Below are 24459 nucleotides of genomic sequence, written 5' to 3' on the forward strand. Positions count from 1 at the left end.
GTTTTTTTTAATCAATTTTAGTTGATATAGTATTCACTTGTATATATAACTAAATTTATGGTTATTGTTTATTATCTAATTAATAAAAGAGAACATAGAAAATATTATATGTAGAACTACATTTTAGGTCTATATAGTGTAACTATATGATTATTTAGATTTATTTATTTTTAAATAGAAAACCCGGTTCGACCGGTTGAACCGATCCGACCACTTAACCAGTAGCTTTACCGAGTCGGTATCCAGTCCGATTTTAAAAACATTGGTTTTAATCAAACAACACCGAACCAAACTAAAAGCAACAACAATAAACCAACCAATAACTCCGACTAAATTCAGTTAAAGTACCAAACTGATTTAACCAAACCCAACCAAATCCAAAACTGAATCGAAATGTCCTACCACTGCACCGTATTTTCTGTCTTTCTTTTGGTATTCCCGATCGATCTATATGCACAGTATTGTACGTGATTGAGTAAACGCATAAGTGGCCCTAAACCAGAGCAGAGGAAGCATGGGATATCCAGCCTCCAAGCTAATAAGTATATAATACAACTTTATTTTTAAAAAAATCTGTTTTACTCTAGTGGTTGTATCCTCATTCTAGGGTTCGAGTCCACCTTTTAGCATACATTTTTCGACCACTTTTTTGTTATAGGCTTGTATCCACTAAAATTATATTACCGGCTCTGAGTAAACGTGTGTAGCTAGAGATATTATTTCCATGTCTTCACTCTATGAGCAATTTATTTTTAGAAAATCCTGCATACATGATTAAAGTATATATTCCACCGTCCCTTGAATAACGCAAATATGGTTGGATATTGGATAAAACTAGCATTTGTTTTACCTATTAAGTTAAACAACTTCAAGTAGGTTAATAGTCTAACAAACAAATTAAAGGTATGCCTAAATCAATAGGTTAAATGCATTAAGAAAAACGATTGTACATATCAATGGTTTTACATCAAAAGTAACATCGTATAGAAATATATCATATTATACATTTTATGAGTTACCACATATCAAAGAAAAAATGCAAACCGATATTTTCATTATAATTAGCTCAATCATTTTAATTTTATATTCATCTTCCAATTTCATAAACTAATAGCTGGTGGGTGCTTCTTTCCATTGGTGAGTTAGTTTTGAAATTTAAGCATATATTTTTTTCCCAAAATGGTGTTGGAATAAATACGTTTCATGTTTGTTCAAATACACGGTCATGCTTAAGAAACCTCCTTTAATTCTGTAGCTTTCTATTGTTCTTTCTCACACACGATGTGCATTGTTTGAAACTTTCAATATAACCATGTAAACTAACTGATTTGAAATTTTATTTAAAACATTATATTTTATAATTTTATATTTTATTAGTATATTATAACTAATTAAAAAAATAATCAAAACTTTATTTACGCAACACTTGTTCGATTATTATAAAAAACCTTTATAGCAATTAGCACACACTTTTCATCTCCTACATTCCCATCAATTGTCGGTCACGTATGTGAATCACGTGGCTTACCTCTTCCATATTTGCTTCAAATGTATGAACTAATAAAATAAAATACTTATCAGTCCACATTGTCTTTTAGCCTCTTTAATCTCTATATATAACAGCAAAAATCATTTACATTTCTTTAAGTATTCTTTACTTAAGTCTCGGTAAAAAAAAGTATTCTTTACTTCAGAGATCAAATACACACTCATGGAGAGGTTCCATAAGTTTCCTCTCCTAGGTTTGGTTCTTTTCCTCGGCTTTATCGGCTCACCGACCAAGGCCATTGTACATGCATGCTCTAGTACAGAACTAACCTTCAGTCGTGCCAACTTCCCGGAGGGTTTCATTTTTGGTACCTCAACCGCAGCTTTTCAGGTGTTTACACGAATATGCATGTTGCTAAGTTGATTTTTTCTAAAACAATTAATGTTTGTGACAAAGCTATTCTTGAATGTTAGCGATTTTTGTGGTACATTAAATAAATAAATAAATAGGTTGAAGGAGCTGTACATGAAGGATGTAGAGGTCCAAGCATGTGGGACACCTACACTAAGAAATTCCCACGTCTCTCTCTCTCTCGCTGCCTTTATCTAATTTTTTTTATGTCAACTACTTTCTTATATATAATTCAGTTTGTCAAATAATAAATGTCAATTATATATACAATCATCAGATTTTTTTTCTTCCAGATAGAAATAATTATCATAAGGCCGACGTTGCCGTCGATTTCTACCATCGTTACAAGGTATTAATGATGTTATTTATCCATGGTTTATATATACTTCCGTAGCTCTTCTAGAAAAAAATTGAAACTCTTTCAAATCATATTAATTTTAATTAAATTTAATAGGAAGATATCAAGTTGATGAAAGATCTGAACACTGACGGATTTAGATTTTCCATTGCATGGCCTAGAATATTCCCACGTAAGTAAAAAGAACTTTCAGTAAGCTATAACTTAACATTTGATGAAAGTAAGTAAACAACAGAAAATCAAAATTGTTTAACAGATGGTAGGATGGAGAAAGGAATAAGCAAAGCAGGTGTGCAGTTTTACCACGACCTAATTGATGAGCTCCTCAAAAATGGTAATTTAACTCACAAACCATACTATATTAAAACTATTTTTATTAAAATTTTAGTTTACTAAGTCTTAGTTTTTTTTGAAACTTAGAAATAACACCGTTAGTAACCGTTTTTCACTGGGACACTCCTCAAGACTTGGAAGATGAATACGGTGGCTTCTTAAGCGACCGTATAATGTAAGCTTGTTTTTTGTTTGTCATTTTCAACTCACACGAGTTAGTACTATATATGTAACTTATAAACTGGCGTATACTTGTTTCGTATAATTAGAAAGGATTATACGGAGTACGCAAATTTCACGTTCCAGGAGTATGGACACAAAGTGAAGCATTGGATCACATTTAACGAGCCATGGGTATTCAGTCGAGCTGGCTACGACATCGGGAAAACAGCACCGGGACGTTGCTCTAAGTACATCAAAGAGCATGGGGACTTGTGTCACGATGGACGATCAGGACATGAAGCTTATATCGTTAGTCATAATATGCTCTTGGCACATGCGGATGCCGTAGAGGCCTTTAGAAAATGCGACAAGGTTTCCATATATAGAACATAATCATCTTTTAAATAAATTTTAGTATTCAGGTAACTTGATGAACAAGTATTAATTAGGAAACATTTATCTCTAATGATTTACAGTGTAAAGCTGGTAAAATTGGGATTGCTCATACTCCGGCTTGGTTTGACCAGAACGAGCTCACAGATGAGCCGCACAAGCTCTCAGAAGAAGAACACGCAACTCCTGCAACTAATTTGATTGACTTCGTCTTGGGATGGTAAGAAAATATCTAGAATATTCCTATAATACATATAATCAAGCAGTGGAATACTAGCGGTAAAAAGAAATTTTGGAGCTGTTAGTCATTGATTCGATTTTCGCCAGTTACCAATTCCGTTGAAAGTTATTTAAGCCTCGGTCCAAACATCCACAATTACTTATATATATCATATGTGTGTGACAAATACTAATTTTCTTCATCAGGCATTTGAATCCGACCACGTATGGCGATTATCCACAATCGATGAAAGATCATGTCGGAGATCGACTACCAGAATTTACAGAAGCACAGAAGAACAAGTTGAAAAATTCTGCTGATTTTGTAGGAATCAATTACTATTATTCACTATTTGCACTGCACGGCGAAGAGCAAGATCCTTCGAAACCTAGTTGGCAGAGTGATTCTCTCATTGACTATGAACGTAAATCTTTTTGAAAAACTCTTTACCAGACTATTTATTATTTTATATAGAATTTAGAATATTTTCGAATTTCGATTTTCTATTCTTTTCAGCTAGGTATGTGGATAGATTCAATGCCTTTACAATCAAGGTATGCGATTTTTCGAAGTAAAATTAAAATGTGAACCTTTTTTCTTCTTAATATATATACTTTTCCATTTTTCAGCCTGATGTTGCTAAAGTTGACGTCTACTCAAATGGTTTGAGAAGACTTCTGAACTACATAAAGGATAAATATGGCAATCCTGAAGTCATTATCACCGGGAATGGTAATAGTAACCTTTACCTAATTTGAATCTCAGAATCATATATATCAGAGATCGATTTTTATTTATTAGCTTTCTTTCACATTCCATGTAAACCCTGAGATATTTATAATATTTGATTAATATTAAGGATACGGAGAGGATCTAGGTGAGCAAGACAGAAGTCTTGTACTGGCGCTCTCAGATCACCACAGAACATACTATATTCAGAAGCATCTCTTGAGCTTGCACCAAGCAATTTGGTTTGTGAACAAATCGTATTTTTGAGTTTTATTTTGATAGTAGTGCTAATTTAATTATTTCCTTTAATTTATGTGATTATATTTATTTGTATCCCTTTTCTTAATTTTGCAGCGAGGATAAAGTAAATGTTACAGGGTATTTTCTTTGGTCATTGATGGATAATTTTGAATGGCAAGAGGGGTACAGCGCGAGATTTGGACTATACTACGTCGATTACAAAAATAATTTGACGCGCCATGAAAAATTATCAGCCCAGTGGTACTCGAGTTTTCTCCAAGATGGAAAAGAGTTCGAGTTTGATCAGCACGATGAGTACCATGAGCACGATGAGTACCATGAGCACGATGAGTTGTAGAGAGAATGTTCTACTACCGCCTTCGATATTTTGAGTCATAAACTACAATCAACAAATGTATTTCCATATTCAAGAAATATAATCATATTTATCCATATAAAAACAAGTGAAGTTTGGAACCCTATATTCGTTACTGCATCATGGCAAATTAAAAAAAAAATTAAAAAAATTAAAATCTTTCCATAATATTTTTTCCTTTTTTGCTAAATGTATTCATCATCAATGTATTGATTGTTTAAAATTTAAACAAGTGGAAAAGGGTAGAACTAAAATGAAGCCACCTAAACAACATCGGTCAGACTCTCTTGCAAAAGACGCGAGAAGTAGTGTTCTCCTTTCCTACGTAGATCAGACGTCGCTAAACCGACTCAAACTTGATTACCACTTGATCTTTTAAAATAAGAGTTGACAAAAAAAATAACATAGGTAAAAATAGTTTTCTCTCTCTTCCCTTTTTTTCACTTTCTAAACGAATAATATATTTTTTAATCCTTCTTCAAAGATTATGTCAAGCATTTAATTTTGTTGGTTATCCTATCGGTTTTTGTCTGTTGTCTTTCGTGGTGAATGGTTGAGATGTAATTGTAGAAAATATATTGTAGAAGTTAGTATGTAGGACTTTTTTATTTAGCGGTAAAGAAGTAGTTTTAAAATTTATTGCTACAATAATATTTTTACTACAGTTAAATATATTGTATTAGAAAATAAGGTTTTATATATTTTTTTTTTTTAATTTTTTGATGTAGCTTTAAAAACCACTCTAAAACATGATTGGAAATTTTAAATATTGTAGGTAAAAGTCAAAGCTAAATACAGCTTTTACAGCCCAACCAATCACCCATTTTTTTTCTAATAGTTTTGAGTGGTTACACAATTTTCCAAATCCAAACCACCATAATCTCCTCTTATAAATATTTTGATACTTTCACTCTTATTCAGTTTTACGATCTCTCTGTTTTCCAAGATGAGAGATAATCTGCAGCGCCGTATGCAACATATCGACCTAGGAGCGGATGAAACGTCAATCGCTTTGCCTCATGCAGTTCGTGCCCAAGCAGTGCGTTCCAATTGTTTCTCCATTATTGGAGCTATGGTTAATCCAAAGAAACATAATTTGAATGCGTTAACTGATGAGATGCCTTGTTTTTGGGGTTTAAGTGATGAAGTTATCAGTCAAATTATCAACACCAAAAAATTTTAGTTTGTTTTTTAGATAAAGGAGCCTCTTAACATAGTTTTGCAAAGAGGTCCCTGGTCCTTTGGTGAGTGGATGATCGTTACACATCCTTGGGATACGGCGGTTACAGAGGAAAACTTGAAAATGATTGCTTTATGGGTACATATAAAGGAAATCGCTCTCCAATGTCCGCATCATAGAAGATGAAGATAATGGCCCATATTATGATGGGGACCATGCTACTGATTGTGATATGAATGCTAAAACATTACGGTACCTTAAAGCAAGGCTTGCTAAAGGAAAGTTCCTTGTGGGAGAATGTACAAAATTCATTCGCAAATTGCGTTAAAATGATGTGATTTCTCTGCATGAAAATTGTCATGAAGATAATCTTTGTGCTCCTATTTCGGTGGATCAGAATTTTTCTATTCAGACAAATGACGCTAATCCCGTTGGCATCCCAATCCTAGAGATCTCGATGGCCGTTATTCATTCTAAAATTTCTGAATTTTCTCCTATGACATATTTTTTTAAACAAAATGGAGTGAATAACACATAAATAGATTAGAAAAACTACAAAAGCATCAAAACACAATTCACGCATGTCACAAGAAAATGAATAAAAAAGTTAAGAGATGATTGGGAAGGCTGTAGATGCTGCAGAAAGCTAATTTTATTTCTAAAGCCATTTTGTAAAGCAATCATCCTTTACATTTAGAAAATAAATCTACATCAAAAAACTTAAAAAAGTAAATATGTTAACTTTGGAATCAAATTTTCTACGGCTTTTATTTAGTGCATTCAATTATCTTTGAAAATAAATCTATAGCAAAAAAAACTAAAGTCACAGTCAAAACTTACAGCTTAATTTATAAAGCAAAAAAAACATAAAGCTATGGGGGTGATTGGTAGTTGCTGTAGGTGCTGTCCACAGCCCTATTTATTTCTACAGCACTAAATTCAGAGCAATCAAGCTTTAATTTTTTTTTTGAAACCACAGCTTTTAAAATAATCTACAGCTGTACAAGTGCTCTACAGAGCCAAATATCCAAAGCAATTTTTTACTGCTTTCCACAAATTCTACAGCAATAAAATCTAAAGCCAAAGCAAAAAGTCTACAGATTTTTTTCTACAGCAAAAATTTTAAAGCTACCGCTATTACCAATCAGACCCTATATCCTTCTCAATCAATCCCTTAATCGAAATTTGCTCCAAAAAAAAAGAGTAATCTAAAATATCCCCAAACAGGAGAAATTGCCCAAACATAACTTTGGTTTGTCATCTAAAATTTAAATTAAAAAAAAACATTCTGAATTACTCAGCAGAGTATCTTAACAATAATAATTCTCTAATATCTGATAAATCTATTTTTATTTAATTAAAATAGAAATAATCAACGAGGTGAAAAAAACTTAAATCAAATTAGAATGGTTTTCTATTTTTACAACAGCAAATCACGAGTTAAATTGTAATGTGACAAAACTCAAAGACAAGCAATAACACTAATTTATGAGTTAGATACAGAATATAATTAATGCATTCTCTCTTTTTCAAGACTCCACAAAAGTACAAGTAACGATTTAAAAAAAAAAAAAGTCAAAATTGATATTTTTCAAAATTTTAACTTAATGAAAATTATGATATTTCCTATTTTTCACTTTGGGAAAATAAATAAAACAATTTCCTTATATTTCTCACCATCGAACCGACTTATCTATAACTATAAAGGAGAGTTTTCTCTCACCTCCTTGTGCCACATCACCAGGGAGGGTGGGGCTTTTCGTGACACGTGTCCTCACCTTTGAAGCTGTTTCGTCTCTTCTTCGATGCTCAAGCGCCGTAGACCAAGGAGACCGATCTAATCCCCGATCTAATCCTCAGTATTTTGTTATTGCCTTCATCTGATACTTTAATTCTGCGCATCTGTACCACTTCCCCCACTTTCTCTCATAAATCCAAGGTAACCGATTGTAGTAGTGACTATAAATGTGTTCCTTTCCAGCGATGAACATCCACAATCCAACGAAATCCGAAAGGCCAATCTTTGTTCAGAATCAACTCCAACTATGGCGACGTCGTAAACTGTCCTTGTCGATGTACAAACACCGCAGTTGTCCGTCTGAAATATGATGTGAAGAGCACTAAGAAGCTTTGTGTTGTATGTCTCTTCTTCTGTTTGTATCCTTTGAATTGATGTTTTTGGCATACACGTGTTGCAAGTCCTTTTTGGGTTCTTTAGTTTATGCTTGATTCCGGAGTTGCAAGTGACCAACAATTCTGCAAAAGCTATTACTCTTAAAGCTGAAGTCCTTTTTATTCATTTAATGGGCTTGCCAACGTTTGTTCTCTATGAGAATGAGATAATATCATATAGTTCCTGTTTGATGTTTTCAGGCAGTGAAGACGGAATACCTATTCTGTTCAGCTTGGTTTGAGGTAAAAAAATATAAATTTATGAATGATCTTTATGTTGAAGTCTTAGACAGTTGAATTTATGTGTTGTACTAACGGGTCTTGCTTCTTCCTCGACATCCATAAGCCAATGAAAAATACTTGGGAAGGATCCAAAGAAAACAGGTTAAGAATCAGTAGTGTATCTTATTATAATGAGATTAAATTTTTACTTTTTATTGACATGAAAAAAGAGTCGACATGTAGAGGAAAGAAAGACGAACAGAACATAGGATTTCAAATATCCTCTTCTTTCTTTGTTCTTCTCATGGTTTGTTATCTTGATCATAAATCACAGAAAGTTCACATTTTCAAAAATTATTTGCTCTTATTTTTAATGGGGTTGAAATTTATTCACGGTTCTGCTTAGGAATGATCCGAATTTTGATTGTATTCATGATTATCTTGTCCTTTATGACTGATTCTCTTGCTCTGTATAAAGACAGACTTTTAGGTAATATATGTGCAGTCACAACAGCGAATAAGGCACAGACCGCACTGGAGTTGCTGAGGGATAACAGGAACAAGTTTGATCTCGTGATCAGCGATCTTGAAATGGACTTAACTGTCATTAGTATCACCTATTAAGTTTCTGTTTGATTCTTTTCATGTTTCCAAGATAGAATGTTTTGATCTCTTTTTATAATGTTTTGATCTTGTTAATTATATCTTGCACTGTTACTTGCGCATAGCGATCTAAAGTATGTGATGGAAGGAGTCAAGTACGGTGCCTGCGACTATCTCCTTAAACCAGTTCGAATTGAGGAGCTCAAGAACAGATGGCAACATGTGGTGAGGAAAATTAAGTTAAGAAGATGAAGAGCATTTTGTAAAGATCATCTTGAAGAGGAAGAAGACGAAAGAGGAAATGAAAACGATGACACGACAGCTCACAAAAACCTCGTGTAATTTGGACGCTAGAGCTGCACAACAAGTTCCTAGCTCGTCTTCTAACAACACAAGACGAGAACACAATGAACACCAACTGGTTTCAGAATGCTTAGGTTACGTAGCGCCTGAGCTAGAGTTTCAGAACTAAAGGGTCAACGAGAAATGCGATGTTTACGGGTTTGGAGTTCTGATACTCGAACTCCTGACTGGTCGGAGACTCCTGGAGTACGGTGAAGACAGCTTTGTGATACTAAGCGATCATGTTCGAGTTTTGTTAGAACAAGGGAATGTGTTGGAGTGTATTGATCCTACAATGGAGGAAGAATACTCTGAGGATGAGGTTTTGCCTTTTCTGAAACTTTCTCTTGTCTGTACTTCTCAGATTCCTTCAAATTTGCCTACAATGGCAGAGATTGTTCAGATCTTGCAGGCCATCAGTTCTCCTGTTCCTCACCGTCACCGGATGCTCGATAGTTTTTCAAAAAGCTCTGTGTTAATTTGATTTTCTATTATGCAATATTTTCTTTCTTTTTATTTATTTTTTTTACTTTTTTTGTAGAGATTGCTTTCTTTCACAATGGTATGTTCTATCTTTCTCGCTACGTCAATCATGAATCATCTTGACGATCATTGACCATTGTTATCATTAATAGGCTTTTTCCTGAGAATTTTTCACGTGTTTGTAAGTTAGCAAATAATACAAACGTACAATAATTACTGATACTGGAAAAACTAACTTTGTTTCATATCTACATGGCATTTTATTGTCTGCTTCATCATCTTGCACAAGTGTGCGTACATATTAATATGCTTTCACCTACTTACACTATAACTATTTACAGAACCACTCTGTTTCTCATATTTACAACTTCATTTGGGTATATACTACACCGACATCAAGAATTCATAGCCGACGATAACACATACCGCCACACTTCATCTGGTTTTCAAAGCACTGATGAGTTCTCCGTTTGTTGTACTATTTGATACATTCGATATATGAGCTTTAACCTGTAACTGCGACATTGAAGAATCCAATTATATTATTGCATACGCAATCACTCTCCTCCTTCTTCATTTTTAAAGCAATCTAAGAGTCTAAATTAGAATTTAAAGCGATACTTTTGATGATCCTATAGGTTCACAAATTCTGAAGATCGTAATCAAAAACGTGTTTGTTAGCTTACCCCTACGGAGTTCTGTTGCATGAAGCGCATATGTTGAAAGATGCACTACACAAGCTTTTTTTAAAGGAGATGAGCTACACATGCACAAACGTAATCCATAATTAAAAAAAAAACATACAACATGGTAAACACAATTACCAAACAAAACATAAAGTCACTCTCCTCAACTGCACAAGCACACAAATCAAAACAAACAAATGCAGTTCCTTTTATATACTATGCACATGAACTTAATAGTATAAGTATGTTGTCTAAATAAAACATCAACTTTACTTCTTCTTCCTTTTCGGTCGAAAAAACATCAACTTAACTAAATGTTTAGATTCCGATTAAATTAACTTTGTTATAACTATTGACTTTTTATTCTATTTTTATTAAATCTATTAGTGATATTCCACTTTGAACTAAACAACATTAAAATAAAGTAATATACTACGGTCGCTAACCAATATCAAATAGATCAGAAAAATATTATTCTCTTTCAACATATTTTCATTTTCATATTTTTAAATATATTTTGTTTACTAAGATTATAAATGAACTTTAAATTTATTTAAGAAAAAATATACTAACCCGGCGCGTAGCGCCGGAATACCACTAGTATAAAAATAAATTAGGGATTTCTATATATAAAACAAGTAAGACGCTTCCCTCGAATACCTTCATCGCTCCTCTCGAAATCAAAACTCTCAAAGATGTCGACGAAGAAGATTGTGTTGAAAAGCTCCGACGGCGAGTCTTTCGAGGTCGACGAGGCCGTGGCTCTCGAGTCTCAGACCATAGCGCACATGGTCGAAGACGACTGCGTCGACAACGGGATCCCTCTTCCCAACGTCACGAGCAAGATCCTCGCGAAGGTGATTGAGTACTGCAAGAAACACGTCGACGCCGCCGCTTCTAAGACCGAGGCCGTCGATGGCGGCGCTTCCTCCGACGATGACCTCAAGGCCTGGGACGCCGAGTTCATGAAGATCGATCAAGCTACCCTCTTCGAACTCATCCTGGTAAGGATTTTTGATTTTGAAATTAGGGTTTCGTTTATAGATTGGATTGAGATTGTTAGGGTTCTCGATTTTGAAAATTAGGGTTTCGTTCTAATTTGGGGGTTTCGTTTAAAGATTGGATCTTTCTTGAGATTGTTAGGATTCGTATGGAATTGAGCGTGATTTGAATTGGATCTAATGGTTTTGAATTGGATTTGGAACTTGCAGGCGGCTAACTATTTGAACATCAAGAACCTTCTTGACTTGACATGCCAGACGGTGGCTGATATGATCAAGGGGAAGACTCCAGAGGAGATTCGCACGACCTTCAACATCAAGAACGACTTTACTGCCGAGGAAGAGGAGGAGGTGCGCAGGGAGAACCAATGGGCTTTTGAATGATCAAGAGAAGATAGTCTTTGTCGTGTTGAAGCAAACCACCCAGTTTCTTCCTTTACGTTATTTGTCGATGACTTCGGGTTCCTTTTTATTTTCGTGTTTAAATTTGTGACTGTTCGTCCTCTTTATTTATAATCGAGAACCTATGTTTGCGCTTTGATTTATCTTAAAGGGTGATGTTGGTTTGCTTTGCAAATATCTTTTATCTTGTTCATCTGCTTCGTCATTCATGCGAATTACTGATCGCTCTGTTTCGGTGGCTTCCATGCTACTTAAACACCTTCTTTAGATTCCTTTTCCAGATGAAGGAAGCAAGTCTCCAAGTTAGAGATGATAGTTGAGACTCTCCAAGTTAGAGCTGATAGTTGAGACATTCATACAAGAAACGAAATTGCTGTTATATAATGGCAAGCTACGAGTTATGCTGACAATGAGAATATGAATCAGTGGCTTCATGATAAAGAGTTATGTCGTACAAGTACTCAAAGATACTCATGAACTGAACATTCTAGAATCTGAACACTGAAGCTCTTTCTCCGAGTGAAAAAGATGGTTGAGGTGCTGCATCACTTAAACAATATGTCAAGATTATTTTTACCCCACGTTTTTTGGTATTGAACATAATTTACATATAAATCGATTGCTATGTGTGATTGGTTGCCTTCAGTTAGCATGTGATCTTCTGAAAATATTCTTTCATCATTCTTCAAGTTCAGGCCCAAGTGCCATAAGGCCGTGGTATTGAGCGCCACGACAGTGCCTAGAACACCTAGTCCGGTTCGCCTATTCTTTTTTCTATTGTCTCAGAGAATTGTATATGGTCTATCCTGCGGGCACTTGTGCATTTTTTCTTATTTTGCTAAATTGTGCATTTGTTGTTGTGCTGATTAATCCAAATAGTCACACACAGAAACATCAACACTCGTTCAAGATTCATGAATTGATGCAAAGCAAAGAACTCTGAGTATAAACTGAATGCAAACTTTGCATAACACTGGAATACACATGTTTTACTGATGCATCACCACACTGGAAACACATGTTTAACTGATACATCAATGTGAACATCACTTAAGTTCTGACGCTGACTATGATTATATCACATCAATCATAGTGTGTGATTGGTTGTACAAGTAAAAGTTTATATTATCTTCATTCTGCGAGTAGCATGTGGTCCTTTAATTGCATTCTGTATTTAAGAAAGATTCCATCACTCTGTTCCTATCAACGATCAGGTCAACTACATCAAATGGACGTATAGACCGTCTTGGGAAGAACCGTAGAAGCATGCGCTTCTCGTTTCCAATATTATAATTTATTTTCATTCTTATTTTACTAAAATTTAATTATGTACTGCAGGAGTGTATATACATGTTGCATGTTCAAATGTTATGTTGTATACATGTTCCATGTCCAAATGTACGTTTTACAGAACAAAAATATATTCAGATTTTAACTGGTGTTAAAACTTTGAAGGCTTTAGAAAATTAGAAAGCTTTTAAGTTTTTTTTTTACTTTTAAAAAAATTTATTAATTAGATAAATTTAGATAAATGTATTAGTTGCTTTTTAAAAACTTTAATCATTCTAAAATGGCTAAAATTAAATTAAATTTTCTCTTTTCTCTTTTCTATTGTTTTCTGATATCTAAGCAGACATGGTTTTAAGAACAAAAGTAGTACATTTTCTTTTCCTTTTTTTCTCTAAAATATTTGGTTCCCTAATAATTAATACATTTATCTAAATTTATATCAATTTTATTATAAATCTTGTTTGATATATTAATATATCTTAGATCTATATTGCACTATCTTAATCTATATATATATATATTCATGTTCTTATTATTAATCGAATTTATATATTTAAATTATATTTATAAAATAATAAACCATATTTTAATTACAAAAGAAACTTTTATAAATACTTTGTTTTGGTAGAAAAACAACTTCTATAGCCAAATCTCTACATCGTAAAGCTAAAGTAAAGTCATTTAGCCAACCAGACCTTATATCATGATTAACCTGACTGAGGTTCTTAACTGAAATGGTTTTTTACTTTTAACTAAGAAAAATTAAGAACGTCTATTAAATAAGAGGTATAAAAGACGTTTTTTAACCGAAAAATGTAAAAAAAAATGTCAAATCATGAGTTAAGAATCTCTAATAAAAGGACCGGGTTAATCTTGCTTTTATCTTCTTATCATTCCTTGTTGGAGCAGTTACTGACTTTTCTTACAACTAATCGAGATCTTAATCTTCACTAACCAAATAAAAAAATTGCATGAGGCTTTGATTGGTAACATGTATTAGAGTTGATTTAGTTTGAGTTATGCACAAAAATCAAAAATGTCACCAATCATGAATTAGTTTTGAGTTTTTGATGTTAGGTTTGAGTTATAATGTATTATTGTTGAGTTACTAGTTTGAGTTATGTCCTTTGTAAAAAACATAAATCAAATCTTAAATCAACATCAACAAAATTCTCATGTATTAAGACTTGTGTTAAATAAATTTTGGTTTTCTATTAACTATCCCACATTCTTTTTTATTTTTCCACGTCCTTTTTTTTTTATTTTTTAACAAATTAAAAAAAAATAGTACATGATCATATTGTACGTTTACTTGTTGCTAAGTAATACAATATTTTAATACATAACCTACTTGTTAGTGAAAGACTTTCTAATTATTTTCAGTTTTGTTAGTTTTTTTAAACTCTAGTTAGTTAATCCAAATTGTTTTTATATTTAATTGTTAATTTTGTTTGATGATTAAAATGTTATATCCTATGATTTTATTTGTTAATTTTAATTATTAATTTGTTTCTTAATATATATGTTCTTAATTTTTAAATTATATTTAGTTTTTCTAATTATTTTATTAAATATATAATAGGTGTTATTATTTCTGATATTTAGATTTTCTTTAAAAAATTATACATACTGCAACTTATACATCAAAAATGTTACCAGTCAATTGTTTTTAAAATGTATTAACTCAAATTTATACTGCAAACTCACTACATAAATCTATAATTTATACCACATAATTTTTACTGCAAGTTACATCGAACTATAACGTTTTTGGTAACTCAAAGCTAATACTACATGTCACCAATAGTCTATCTTTAGTTGTGGTCACTCCTTGTCTTAAACTAATCTTCTTAAACTACAATAAACCACAGTTAAATTCATTCTGATATTATTCCTCGTCGGAGCAGTTACTGACTTTTCTTACAGTTACCAAATCCAGGCGACTATGAGTTACAAACGTAACTTTATTTTTGTCTGAAGCTTGGCTCTATCTCTATAAATAGCTCTATCTATCTTTTGTTGTGGACACTCAAGAATATCAAGAAAATAAATGGAGGAGTTGAAGCCAAGTGCTGCAAACTCACCACCGTTGACGCCCTTAGGCTTCCTCGAAAGAGCAGCCACCGTGTATGGAGACTGTACCTCCATCATTTACGGCAACTCCACCGTGTACACATGGCGGGAGACCAATCTCCGTTGCCTCCGCGTCGCCTCCTCTCTGTCTTCAATCGGTATCAAAAGATCCGACGTCGTATCCGTCCTCTCCGCTAACACTCCGGCCATGTACGAGCTCCAGTTCGCCGTTCCGATGAGCGGCGCAATCCTCAACAACATCAACACTCGCCTCGACGCTACCACCGTCTCTGTTCTCCTCCGCCACTGCGAATCTAAGCTTCTCTTCGTCGACGTCTTTTACTCCGACCTCGCCGTCGAAGCGATCAAGAAACTTGACAAGCCGCCGATTCTCGTCCTCATCGAGGAGGACGAGGAGGGGGGAGATGGTGCTGACGTGGCGGACCGTTCGAAATTCTGTTACTCCTACAGTGTTTTAGTGGAGAGAGGAGATCCGGATTTTAACTGGATCCGACCCGAGAGCGAGTGGGATCCGATTGTGGTCAACTACACCTCCGGTACGACTTCGTCTCCCAAAGGAGTGGTTCACTGTCACAGGGGTATTTTCGTCATGTCGTTGGATTCATTAATCGACTGGACCGTACCGAAGAATCCGGTTTACTTGTGGACCCTACCGATATTCCACGCTAACGGTTGGTGTTACCCATGGGCTATCGCCGCCGTTGGAGGAACTAACGTCTGTTTACGTAAGTTCCAAGCGCCGTTAATCCACCGTTTGATCCGTGATCACGGCGTTACTCACATGTGCGGCGCGCCCGTTGTGCTTAACATGTTAACGGCGACTCATGAGGAACCTCTTAAAAGTCCGGTTCATTTCTTAACCGCCGGTTCTTCACCGCCGGTCACGGTGCTCCTCCGCGCGGAGTCTCTCGGTTTCGTTATCAGCCACGGGTACGGTTTAACGGAAACAGCCGGCGTGGTGGTCTCCTGCGCGTGGAAGCCACAGTGGAACCGTTTGCCGGCGAGTGATCAGGCGAGGCTGAAAGGCCGGCAAGGAGTGGGAACCGTCGGGTTTACTGAAATAGACGTGGTGGATCCGGCTTCGGGTCGGAGCGTGGAGAGAGATGGTGCAACGATGGGGGAGATAGTGATGAGAGGGAGTTCGGTCATGCTCGGTTACTTAAAAGATCCTGTCGGAACGAGGAAGACTCTGAAGAACGGGTGGTTCTTCACCGGAGACGTCGGAGTGTTGCACGGAGATGGGTATCTAGAGATTAAAGATAGGTCGAAAGATGTAATCATAACGGGTGGAGAGAATGTGAGTAGTGTGGAGGTGGAGGCGGTGTTGTACACGCACTCGGCGGTGAATGAAGCGGCTGTGGTGGCTAGACCGGATGAGCAATGGGGAGAGACGCCGTGTGCTTTCGTTAGTTTAAAACCTGGGTTGACCCGGAAACCCACGGAGAAGGAGATGATAGAGTATTGTAGGGAGAAGATGCCACGTTACATGGTGCCTAAAACGGTTGTGTTTCTTGATGAGTTGCCTAAGACATCTACAGGGAAGATTCCTAAGTTCGTGCTTAAGGAGATGGCTAATAAAATGGGTTCCACGAGGTTAAGTCGGTTGTAAAGAAAAGTATACTATAGTTTGATTTAATAACAAGTTATGGATTGAAGTGTAAGATAGATGGCTTAGACTGGTGCATGAGTGGGTTGCTCTTGGAAGTGTTTGGTTCAGTTTTGTTTCTTTGGTTCCGGTTCTGTCATCTTCAAGTTATATGATTGTGAAAGCATTTACGGGTTGAATTTGATTTCAAGATTACCCTTTCTCCTTAATAAAGTTCAGTTCATGTGTTTCTGTATCCACCTTCTGTAATATTATAAGCTTTGTTTGAATTAATGGGACTTTAAAAGTGGGGAAAATGATTGAAGTGTGAGATTATTCTTTGAACAGTTTCGAGGTTGAGGCAGAGATTTTGAGTATTGACTTCATCATTATCTCGTTCATTAAAGATATGGATTCGAGTTTCCATGGTAGTAGAAAGTTTTCGAAACATTTTACAAGTAAAATCAGGATCAGGATCAGATCAATCTATATTTTTTTGGCCGGATATAAATCTTGAACAAGGGACATTGGTGACTAATAAAATGTTTTAAGGTTCTTTAGATTAATCAAAGAAATTACCACTGTGTGAAATCTACAAACAGTTGTTGTTACACCGAACAAAAAGCTCCGTTGCCGGGAATCGAACCCGGGTCTCCTGGGTGAAAGCCAGATATCCTAACCGCTGGACGACAACGGATTGGTGTTACACATTGTGAGTATTAGTACTCAACGTATATATATTTGTTCATTTGGCACATCAAAAAAGTTCAATTAAGAACATCATAGACCTAAAAGGATCTTCAATTTCAAAATTTTATTGTCAGATAAAACACAACACAACAGCTTAATTATGAATATTGCAGAACAACAAAGACTGCAATAAAACTTCAAAGTTCTAATCTGACTTAAAGCCTAATCATCAGCTTCAGATCAAACACGGTTCCCAAAGAAAGCCAACCGTGGTTTCTTAAAACTGTATCATAGAGCCACTTGTTTATTTTCTTCAATAAAACAACAAAGAGAGTCAACCGTGGTTTCTCATAACTGTATCATAGAGCCACTTGTTTCTTTTGTTAATACTCCTCCTCCAAGGTGATCAGTGATTCCTTGTTTTTGGTCCAATCTGCAGGTCCTTGGCATAATTATCCTTCTCGATCAGCCTAAAATCAGATTTTGTAACAAGAAGATATAGTCAGAATACAGAACATCATCATGGAGCTTTAGCCTACTTGCATATAAAAAAACAAAGAAATAATAATCAAATCCATTTTGAGTTATATATTCCATGTTGGTTGATTCCGTAAGCAAAATACTTGACATTTATAAAATAACATCATAGAAATTTAAGTATCCATTCAGTTTCTTAAGTTCATCAGCATAAAGATTTGTTAGAAAAGATAAAAAGAAAGATGTATATCTTACCGATGAATTAAGAAGTTGAGGCTGCTTGATTAACCTCTCGTTCACCTCCAAGAGAGAGCCTTTTACACAACACCTAGAACAAAACAAAAACATCAATCTTTCACGACATTAATCTTATGACAAAGAAAAGCAAAACAAAGTAAAACGCTTTTGCACCTCACGATATAAGAATCGATTGCAGTGGAAACTTTGCACAATGCTGTATTCGATTCAGAGCGCATAGCAAGCATTCTGCTGCACAAAGAAGAGCATTTGAATAAACACTAGGTAGGCTACATAACAATCAGCAACAAGTCTTTAAGTCTGAGGAAGAAAACCTTTTTACGCGCTTGCCGGAGACTTTCAAGACGCTACGATCAGACTTACCGACGTTGAAATCAATTTTTAATGATCCCACCTTCGTCCTTGAAAGCAGCAGACTTCGCAATTCGTCTTCGTCTTCTTCTCCATTTTCCGGAGCTTCTTCTTGCTGCTTTTGCCTCTGTTTATTTGTATAACAGTGTAAAACGAAGAACGAAGAATAAATCGTTTTCTTCCGTAGTACTTTTCGTGTTTCTAATGGGCCTTAACTTAATTAGCCATGGCCCATTAATATTTTTACACGGTTAGTAACTTCTTTCTCAACACAGTATCGACTTCTTCGGTGAGTTGTTGTCAACAAAACAAGAAATTCACAATCACAATTATGATGATTGAAAACTTGTACGGGTTTCGATTTTTTTCGGTTCCGCAGATTTTGTTAAATTCCTTATGTTTTCACTTCAGGCATCCAAGTCGTTGTAGTATAGTGGTAAGTATTCCCGCCTGTCACGCGGGTGACCCGGGTTCGATCCCCGGCAACGGCGTTTAAGTTTTTTAAGTATCTCCTAATCATGTATACGGCGTCGGTTTTGTCTTTCTCACAGCCCAAGACTAGAGACTCAAAAGTATGCAAGGCCCAACAAAAAAATACACAGAAATGAGCTGCTTGCCTTGCTTTCGTGTGTGCTACATTGCTTTCTTACGTGCCCAAAAATATACACACAAGAATCTAAGAAAAAATGCCAGACGCAAAGTCACTCAACAAGTGGATGGCTTCTGCAACTCTGGTGTGTGTTTTCATCAACTCAAATAATATCCCTCCCAAAATGGACGATCAAGTGCTTAGGAATAAAAAAAATAATCAAATGTTTCATCAAACTATAACCGATAAGAGCAAAGACAACAAAAAATTATTCACTCTTACTCTGTCATCTAAAAAGACTACGAAGCAAATAAACAGAAGGTAAATCTCCAATAAAAACCCACCATAAATAAAATGAACAGATAAAACCTAAAGCGACTTTAAAGAAAAACAGTCACCAACTAAAAGAAAAAACTGCGAATCAATGGATAAAACAAAAGGAGGGATACACTTATGGCAAACATGTCTTCTTCATGGACAGAATCAAACATAAGGAGAGAGGAAGGAGATAGAACAAAACATCAAACGACTCTTGGCCTTCTTTTTTTTTTTTATGTTTGTGTAACATAGAAACCTCACTCTCATGTCTCAAGCAACTGCCTGGACTGGTGGTCCATCTGCTCTGTTGTTGAATCCACCACCACCGCGACCTCCTCCTCTTCCACGACCTCCCCTTCCACGTCCACGCCGAGGAGCATCATCATAATCATCACGGCCCTGAGGAGGACCCTCATAACCACCACCACGCCCCTGATGACCATCGTAACCACCACGCCTCTGAGGACCATCATAATAACCCCCACGCCTCCGAGGACCATCATAACCACCACGCCCCTGAGGACCCCCATTGTAACCACCACGACGCTCGTAACCGCCACGGTCATCATATCCACGGTGTTCATGAGGAGGAGCATCATAACCGTAACCACCATCTTGTGGTGCATCATACTCATTCTGAGGACCATTGTATCCTCCTCTTCCTCGACCACCACGGCTGCTGCGTCCTCTGCCACCACGCCCTCTTCCTCTGCCACCATAGGACTGGTTACGTTCATAACCGCCATCTTCATACTCAACGTTCACATATGCATTCCCTGCCAAAAAAAAATACATTACAAAAGATCCATGAACCATATATTTAGAATCTGAATAGAACACTACTTACCTCTGCCACCTCTTCCTCTCCCTCTCCCCCTTCCTCTTCCTCTCCCTCTGCCACCAGGTGAACCCTCTGCGAGATATATAAAACAGAAAACTAATAAAGCAGCCGAGCTGAACATGGGAGATTTATAAAGGTCATTAAGAGTGACCGAACAAACCTCCTCCTTCATAGTCGATGTCGCCTAATGGCTTCACCAACTCAACAGGAATCGGGCACTGGTATCTGCAACATCATTTCATAAAATATTATTAGTAATAAAAAAGTTATGAAGCCTGTCAAAAATGAATATGCACTTTATACATCAAGCAGACGGCCTCTGCAGAGATAACAGCCAAGGACCACACGAAGTGAATAAGAAAGATAAAACGAGAAACTCACCCAATGGAGGATGTGTTAAGCTCTTTGGTGGATAGGGTAATGGTTATCATAGACACATGCCTTGTAGTCTCAATACTTCAACACAGAACAAAAAAAAAAAAATAACAACTAATTAAGGTAAGAACAAAGGTACATGTTAGGAATTATAAACAATTAAAAAAAGAAAATGGGATCCTTACGGAAGAAGGCCTTCCTCTTTAGGTTCCCATGTGTCTGTGATGTCGGTGGATCCAATAGATGTGTTCTGATGAAGATCAGGGATCCTTCTCTGCGTCACACATTAAAAAAAAGGAAACTTTCAGACAACCCATCATCTAAACCACGGTTTGTGAAATAAACACAACAACAACAAAAATTACCTTAATGAGCTCAACAATGTTCACAGTCTTGTTGATAGCTCTTCCCATTGCCTTGAACACAACTTCCGTTGACCCTTTCTCCTATACACACCAAAACAAATTCTAAATAAAACTGTTCAATTAATCCTCCGAAAAAACTTTAGAATCATCTCTTTAACCACACAACAGATTGACATTATTAATTACACAATACCTGGAGAAGAGTCATGGCGTAGGTGATGTAGTTGCGTGCCCTGCCCATACTAGTGATACGAATCTCGTTCGCGTCAATCGGCGTCTCATCCTTCTTCTTCACCACACGGTCGTACTTCTCCATCTAACAGGAACCCAATCATTAAAATGGAAAAATAATCAAGGAGAAGAAATCAATGTTGATTTGGATACTTACCTTAAGCGGATGTTGTGGTTTAGAGATCTTTCTCGAGAGGGGAGTGAGTGGTTTAAGAGCCCTCTTTGTACGGCTTCGTCTCTCTCCTTTTTTTAAGCCCTAAAGAGAGATTCTGATGCAAAGCGCCTCTCACATATATATCAGCCGCACCACTCCTCTCTTCCACACACACACGTTTGCACTACCCTAACCGGTCTCGGTTCACGGTTTTATTATACCCAACCCAACCGAACCGAACCACGATAAATCAAGCTCAAGATCGCTAAACCAAGGAGTTTACTCGTTACTTGTTGATTCAGATCCGGTATTCAGGGGGTTTGAACCGGGATTGTTCTTAACTTCGGTTCATATCAATTTTCTCGGTTTACTTGAGGCATATCTGTTTTTCTTTTTTTTTTCTTTTTCTGGTGAGAATAAATTCTTGTAATGATAATATCTTGTTTATTATACAGTTGCACAAAATGCGAAGGAAACAGTCTAAATGGCTTTTTCAATAGAAGAATAAAATTAAATTGTTAGACGAAAATCGAATCTACCTGTTATTAATAGAAAACTTTCTGGATTATCGGTGCTAACGGTTGATAAAAATATAAATTATTTTTTTTTAACTTTAATATTTAAAGTGTATACATTTTGAACTTTTCAATTCAGCTTTTATGTAAGGAAAACATAAGTATTTTACAAGTATTTAATAAATTTAGATAAACGTTGTCCGTTGACATTTTTGTAGTGTTAGTTTTGAAATTTCTTGATATTTATTATTTTTGGAGAAAAAAATGTATTAACCCCCAAAAAATTTCTTTTTAAAACTTCGTTAAGGCATAATCTTAGCTTTAAAGATAAGACAATAATATAACTGGTGTGAGCATTTGACAAAACAAAAGTGGTTGTGACAAAAAAGACAAGTACAAATATTCTCATAAATATATAGCTGGGAGTATTGACCCACCAAACGTGAGACGCATCTAAGCTTTTGTGTCACAAATCAAAATTGAACAAATATCAAATTAATTAATGATGAAACCATTGACAAAACAAGTCATTCAACGAAGATCCTACAGATAGTAAATAGTGGTGAACAAGCTCTCTAATAGCAGAGACGACCAAGCAACGATAGAGACATAAAAACACTTGAAAGATGTCGCAGATCACTTTAGAGATAATACATTACAGAGAGTTTACAGTGTACAACAGATGGGTTTTGAACAAGTATATATTTACTTTACAGATAGTTCCCATGAAACTGGTAAAGCACTATTTTTTATTTTGATATGGATGTGAAAACAGCAAAAGCACTGATCAAAAGAAGGAAAGGAGATCATCTTGCTTCTCTACCTTGTGTGTTTGAACCAGAGGATCAATAACTTTTCTCCATCCTCCAAAATCTAAGGGAGAACCAGCATCTGGCAATACGAACCCGTTAACGTAGAAGGTTGGTGTTCCATAAACCCCTCTTGAAGCGCTATACTGCAACCACATAACAACCCACAAACAAAAGTAAAATATACTATATTTTTCCATACTCAGTTAACAATGAGAGTGGCCATGGTGTATATAACATATGGTGAACTGTTCAAATAGAAGACCACTGAGTGTTAATGGCCTGAATCTGAACCTATCAAGTACAAATTTTTGGCCTCAATCTGAACCTATCAAGTATAATGTTACCTTAAAGGAAACTCTGGTTGCACGGTCTGATATCGTGTCGGTGAAGCCGGATTTGAGAACATGTCGATACGAGCTTCCCAAGGTGGTTGTTCCAAGCTTGACAATTTTCTCCACAACATCAGGTCTTGACAGGAGTTGCGTTTGGGCGTTGTAGAACAATGCCTGTCAATCATAAACACATCAAAATTCTCAATGGATAGAGATGCAAACAACAACCAACCGACCAACAGCTAAAATGAACAAACCTGATGCTCAAAGAAGGCTTCCAGCAAACAGAAGGTAGCGTTTGCGTTCAAAGCATTCACAATGTGTAAAGCCCTAGAGCTCACATATGCATTGTCATGGTACCTGCAACATCATCCCAAAACCCGAAATAGATTCATTACAAGATTGAATCTTTAAAGCAAATCATTCGCAGTTTCATAAAACATATACGAATCAATCAATACATGAAACAGGGCAACTACAATTGAAGTCATTGACGAACTAATTCTAACCAAAGCTAAGAGCTTTCTACCAATTTCAGACATTGAATGAGAAAAAGACAGAGTACTGACGGTAAAGGAAGGAGGTGAAGGAGAAGGGCAACGCGAGATCCGTAGCGTTGAAAAACTTGCTTCAGAGGCGGCCAAGCGTCTCTACTATCCGGGCAAACCGGGTCAAAAAACGCCTCGATTAGTATAGTATCCGGGTCAACGCGACGACCCGGTGGGTATACGAAACCATCGAGCCTCGCCGGTGGTACTAGCTGCGCATGTACTTGCGTCCCGATAAAGAAGACGAGGAACAGAAAGGCTGTACGGTTCATTCTCTCTTTGCTTACGCTCTTTCTCTCTTCTCAGGATCGCCGGGAGGATTGTTAAAGAACCAAACACGGTGAGTGTAAGCAACGGTTAGGATTGCTCGGAAGCTAAGCGATAACACTCTTCTACTTGCTTCCCAGCCGTTGATCTACTTTTTTTTTTGCTGACGTGGAGGAATCTCGTTGCAGTTCGACGTGGAAGTTTGTTTAGCCGGAAAATGTTGGGTTGAGGAAGTAATATAAGTTAAATTCGGTCCTTATATAGTAAATATCCCTAAGTAAGAGCCTATCCAAAAATAAAAATAATTGAGTACTCATAAAGAAAATTCCATCAAGAACTTATTTGAGGTGTAACTGCTACAAGCCTACAAGTGTGTCGTTGAGGAATCTGTAGAGCTGAAACCAACAACTCATGGAAGCTGTAAGCAAAAATTAAAGAACACAAATCCAATTTTTTTTCTTTTTCATAAATCCAATTGGTTATTTTAAACCAGGAAAAGACATTAAAAGTGTTCATGGCTATTGTTCATATAGAGGCTGATGTGGACAAAAGCGGGACAGCTAAT

At 36.1% G+C, this 24459-nt stretch overlaps 5 protein-coding genes, 2 non-coding genes and 1 pseudogene across 7 annotated transcripts; 4 read left to right on the forward strand and 4 right to left on the reverse strand.

Moving 5' to 3' along the window:
• The first annotated feature begins 1399 nt into the window (after nucleotides 1-1399).
• Nucleotides 1400-4881, forward strand: LOC103852995 (beta-glucosidase 20). The gene is made up of 13 exons (XM_009129897.3): nucleotides 1400-1879; nucleotides 1999-2068; nucleotides 2194-2249; nucleotides 2355-2430; nucleotides 2515-2592; nucleotides 2679-2766; nucleotides 2861-3125; nucleotides 3230-3366; nucleotides 3573-3790; nucleotides 3883-3920; nucleotides 3996-4098; nucleotides 4226-4337; nucleotides 4450-4881. The coding sequence occupies exons 1-13, from the start codon at nucleotides 1712-1714 to the stop codon at nucleotides 4691-4693; spliced, it is 1653 nt and encodes a 550-aa protein (XP_009128145.1). The 5' UTR covers nucleotides 1400-1711; the 3' UTR covers nucleotides 4694-4881.
• A 6124-nt stretch (nucleotides 4882-11005) lies between these two features.
• On the forward strand, nucleotides 11006-11981 carry LOC103852996 (SKP1-like protein 1A). The gene is made up of 2 exons (XM_009129898.3): nucleotides 11006-11403; nucleotides 11611-11981. Exons 1-2 carry the CDS (start codon nucleotides 11095-11097, stop codon nucleotides 11782-11784), a joined length of 483 nt encoding a protein of 160 aa, XP_009128146.1. The 5' UTR covers nucleotides 11006-11094; the 3' UTR covers nucleotides 11785-11981.
• Nucleotides 11982-12236: 255 nt separating this feature from the next.
• LOC103852997 (probable acyl-activating enzyme 5, peroxisomal) lies at nucleotides 12237-17019 on the forward strand. The gene has a single exon (XM_009129899.3). It carries the CDS (start codon nucleotides 15143-15145, stop codon nucleotides 16793-16795), a length of 1653 nt encoding a protein of 550 aa, XP_009128147.1. The 5' UTR covers nucleotides 12237-15142; the 3' UTR covers nucleotides 16796-17019.
• Nucleotides 17020-17396: 377 nt separating this feature from the next.
• Nucleotides 17397-17468, reverse strand: TRNAE-UUC. Its single transcript has one exon. It is a non-coding gene; the product is annotated as a tRNA-Glu (tRNA).
• Nucleotides 17469-17545: 77 nt separating this feature from the next.
• LOC103853418 lies at nucleotides 17546-18782 on the reverse strand (annotated as a pseudogene).
• Nucleotides 18783-18966: 184 nt separating this feature from the next.
• TRNAD-GUC lies at nucleotides 18967-19038 on the forward strand. Its single transcript has one exon. It is a non-coding gene; the product is annotated as a tRNA-Asp (tRNA).
• Nucleotides 19039-19392: 354 nt separating this feature from the next.
• Nucleotides 19393-21617, reverse strand: LOC103852998 (TATA-binding protein-associated factor 2N). Its single transcript, XM_009129900.3, has 8 exons — nucleotides 21424-21617; nucleotides 21229-21351; nucleotides 21036-21116; nucleotides 20856-20944; nucleotides 20677-20751; nucleotides 20456-20520; nucleotides 20302-20367; nucleotides 19393-20230 (listed from the first exon to the last, which is right to left on the reverse strand). The coding sequence occupies exons 2-8, from the start codon at nucleotides 21349-21351 to the stop codon at nucleotides 19725-19727; spliced, it is 1005 nt and encodes a 334-aa protein (XP_009128148.1). The 5' UTR covers nucleotides 21424-21617; the 3' UTR covers nucleotides 19393-19724.
• Nucleotides 21618-22539: 922 nt separating this feature from the next.
• Nucleotides 22540-23986, reverse strand: LOC103852999. The gene is made up of 4 exons (XM_009129901.2): nucleotides 23649-23986; nucleotides 23337-23439; nucleotides 23092-23253; nucleotides 22540-22890 (listed from the first exon to the last, which is right to left on the reverse strand). Exons 1-4 carry the CDS (start codon nucleotides 23897-23899, stop codon nucleotides 22723-22725), a joined length of 684 nt encoding a protein of 227 aa, XP_009128149.1. The 5' UTR covers nucleotides 23900-23986; the 3' UTR covers nucleotides 22540-22722.
• Between the last annotated feature and the right edge of the window lie 473 nt (nucleotides 23987-24459).

This window comes from Brassica rapa, chromosome A02 (assembly GCF_000309985.2).
Source record: "Brassica rapa cultivar Chiifu-401-42 chromosome A02, CAAS_Brap_v3.01, whole genome shotgun sequence".
Lineage (NCBI taxonomy): Eukaryota > Viridiplantae > Streptophyta > Magnoliopsida > Brassicales > Brassicaceae > Brassica > Brassica rapa.

What these genes read in the sequence shown, in the direction of transcription:
- LOC103852995 (XM_009129897.3), top strand. Translation starts at nt 1,712, where the DNA reads ATGGAGAGGTTCCATAAGTTTCCTCTCCTAGGTTTGGTTCTTTTCCTC. An exon ending in TTCTTAAGCGACCGTATAAT is followed by an intron (nt 2,767 to 2,860) that starts GTAAGCTTGTTT and finishes TCGTATAATTAG; the next exon opens with AAAGGATTATACGGAGTACG. An exon ending in ATTGACTTCGTCTTGGGATG is followed by an intron (nt 3,367 to 3,572) that starts GTAAGAAAATAT and finishes TTTCTTCATCAG; the next exon opens with GCATTTGAATCCGACCACGT.
- LOC103852996 (XM_009129898.3), top strand. Translation starts at nt 11,095, where the DNA reads ATGTCGACGAAGAAGATTGTGTTGAAAAGCTCCGACGGCGAGTCTTTC. An exon ending in CCCTCTTCGAACTCATCCTG is followed by an intron (nt 11,404 to 11,610) that starts GTAAGGATTTTT and finishes TGGAACTTGCAG; the next exon opens with GCGGCTAACTATTTGAACAT.
- LOC103852997 (XM_009129899.3), top strand. Translation starts at nt 15,143, where the DNA reads ATGGAGGAGTTGAAGCCAAGTGCTGCAAACTCACCACCGTTGACGCCC.
- LOC103852998 (XM_009129900.3), bottom strand. Translation starts at nt 21,351, where the DNA reads ATGGAGAAGTACGACCGTGTGGTGAAGAAGAAGGATGAGACGCCGATT. An exon ending in AAAGAGGAAGGCCTTCTTCC is followed by an intron (nt 20,752 to 20,855) that starts GTAAGGATCCCA and finishes TCTGTGTTGAAG; the next exon opens with TATTGAGACTACAAGGCATG. An exon ending in CTTAACACATCCTCCATTGG is followed by an intron (nt 20,521 to 20,676) that starts GTGAGTTTCTCG and finishes ATGATGTTGCAG; the next exon opens with ATACCAGTGCCCGATTCCTG.
- LOC103852999 (XM_009129901.2), bottom strand. Translation starts at nt 23,899, where the DNA reads ATGAACCGTACAGCCTTTCTGTTCCTCGTCTTCTTTATCGGGACGCAA. An exon ending in CTTCACCTCCTTCCTTTACC is followed by an intron (nt 23,440 to 23,648) that starts GTCAGTACTCTG and finishes ATGATGTTGCAG; the next exon opens with GTACCATGACAATGCATATG. An exon ending in CAACCAGAGTTTCCTTTAAG is followed by an intron (nt 22,891 to 23,091) that starts GTAACATTATAC and finishes ATGTGGTTGCAG; the next exon opens with TATAGCGCTTCAAGAGGGGT.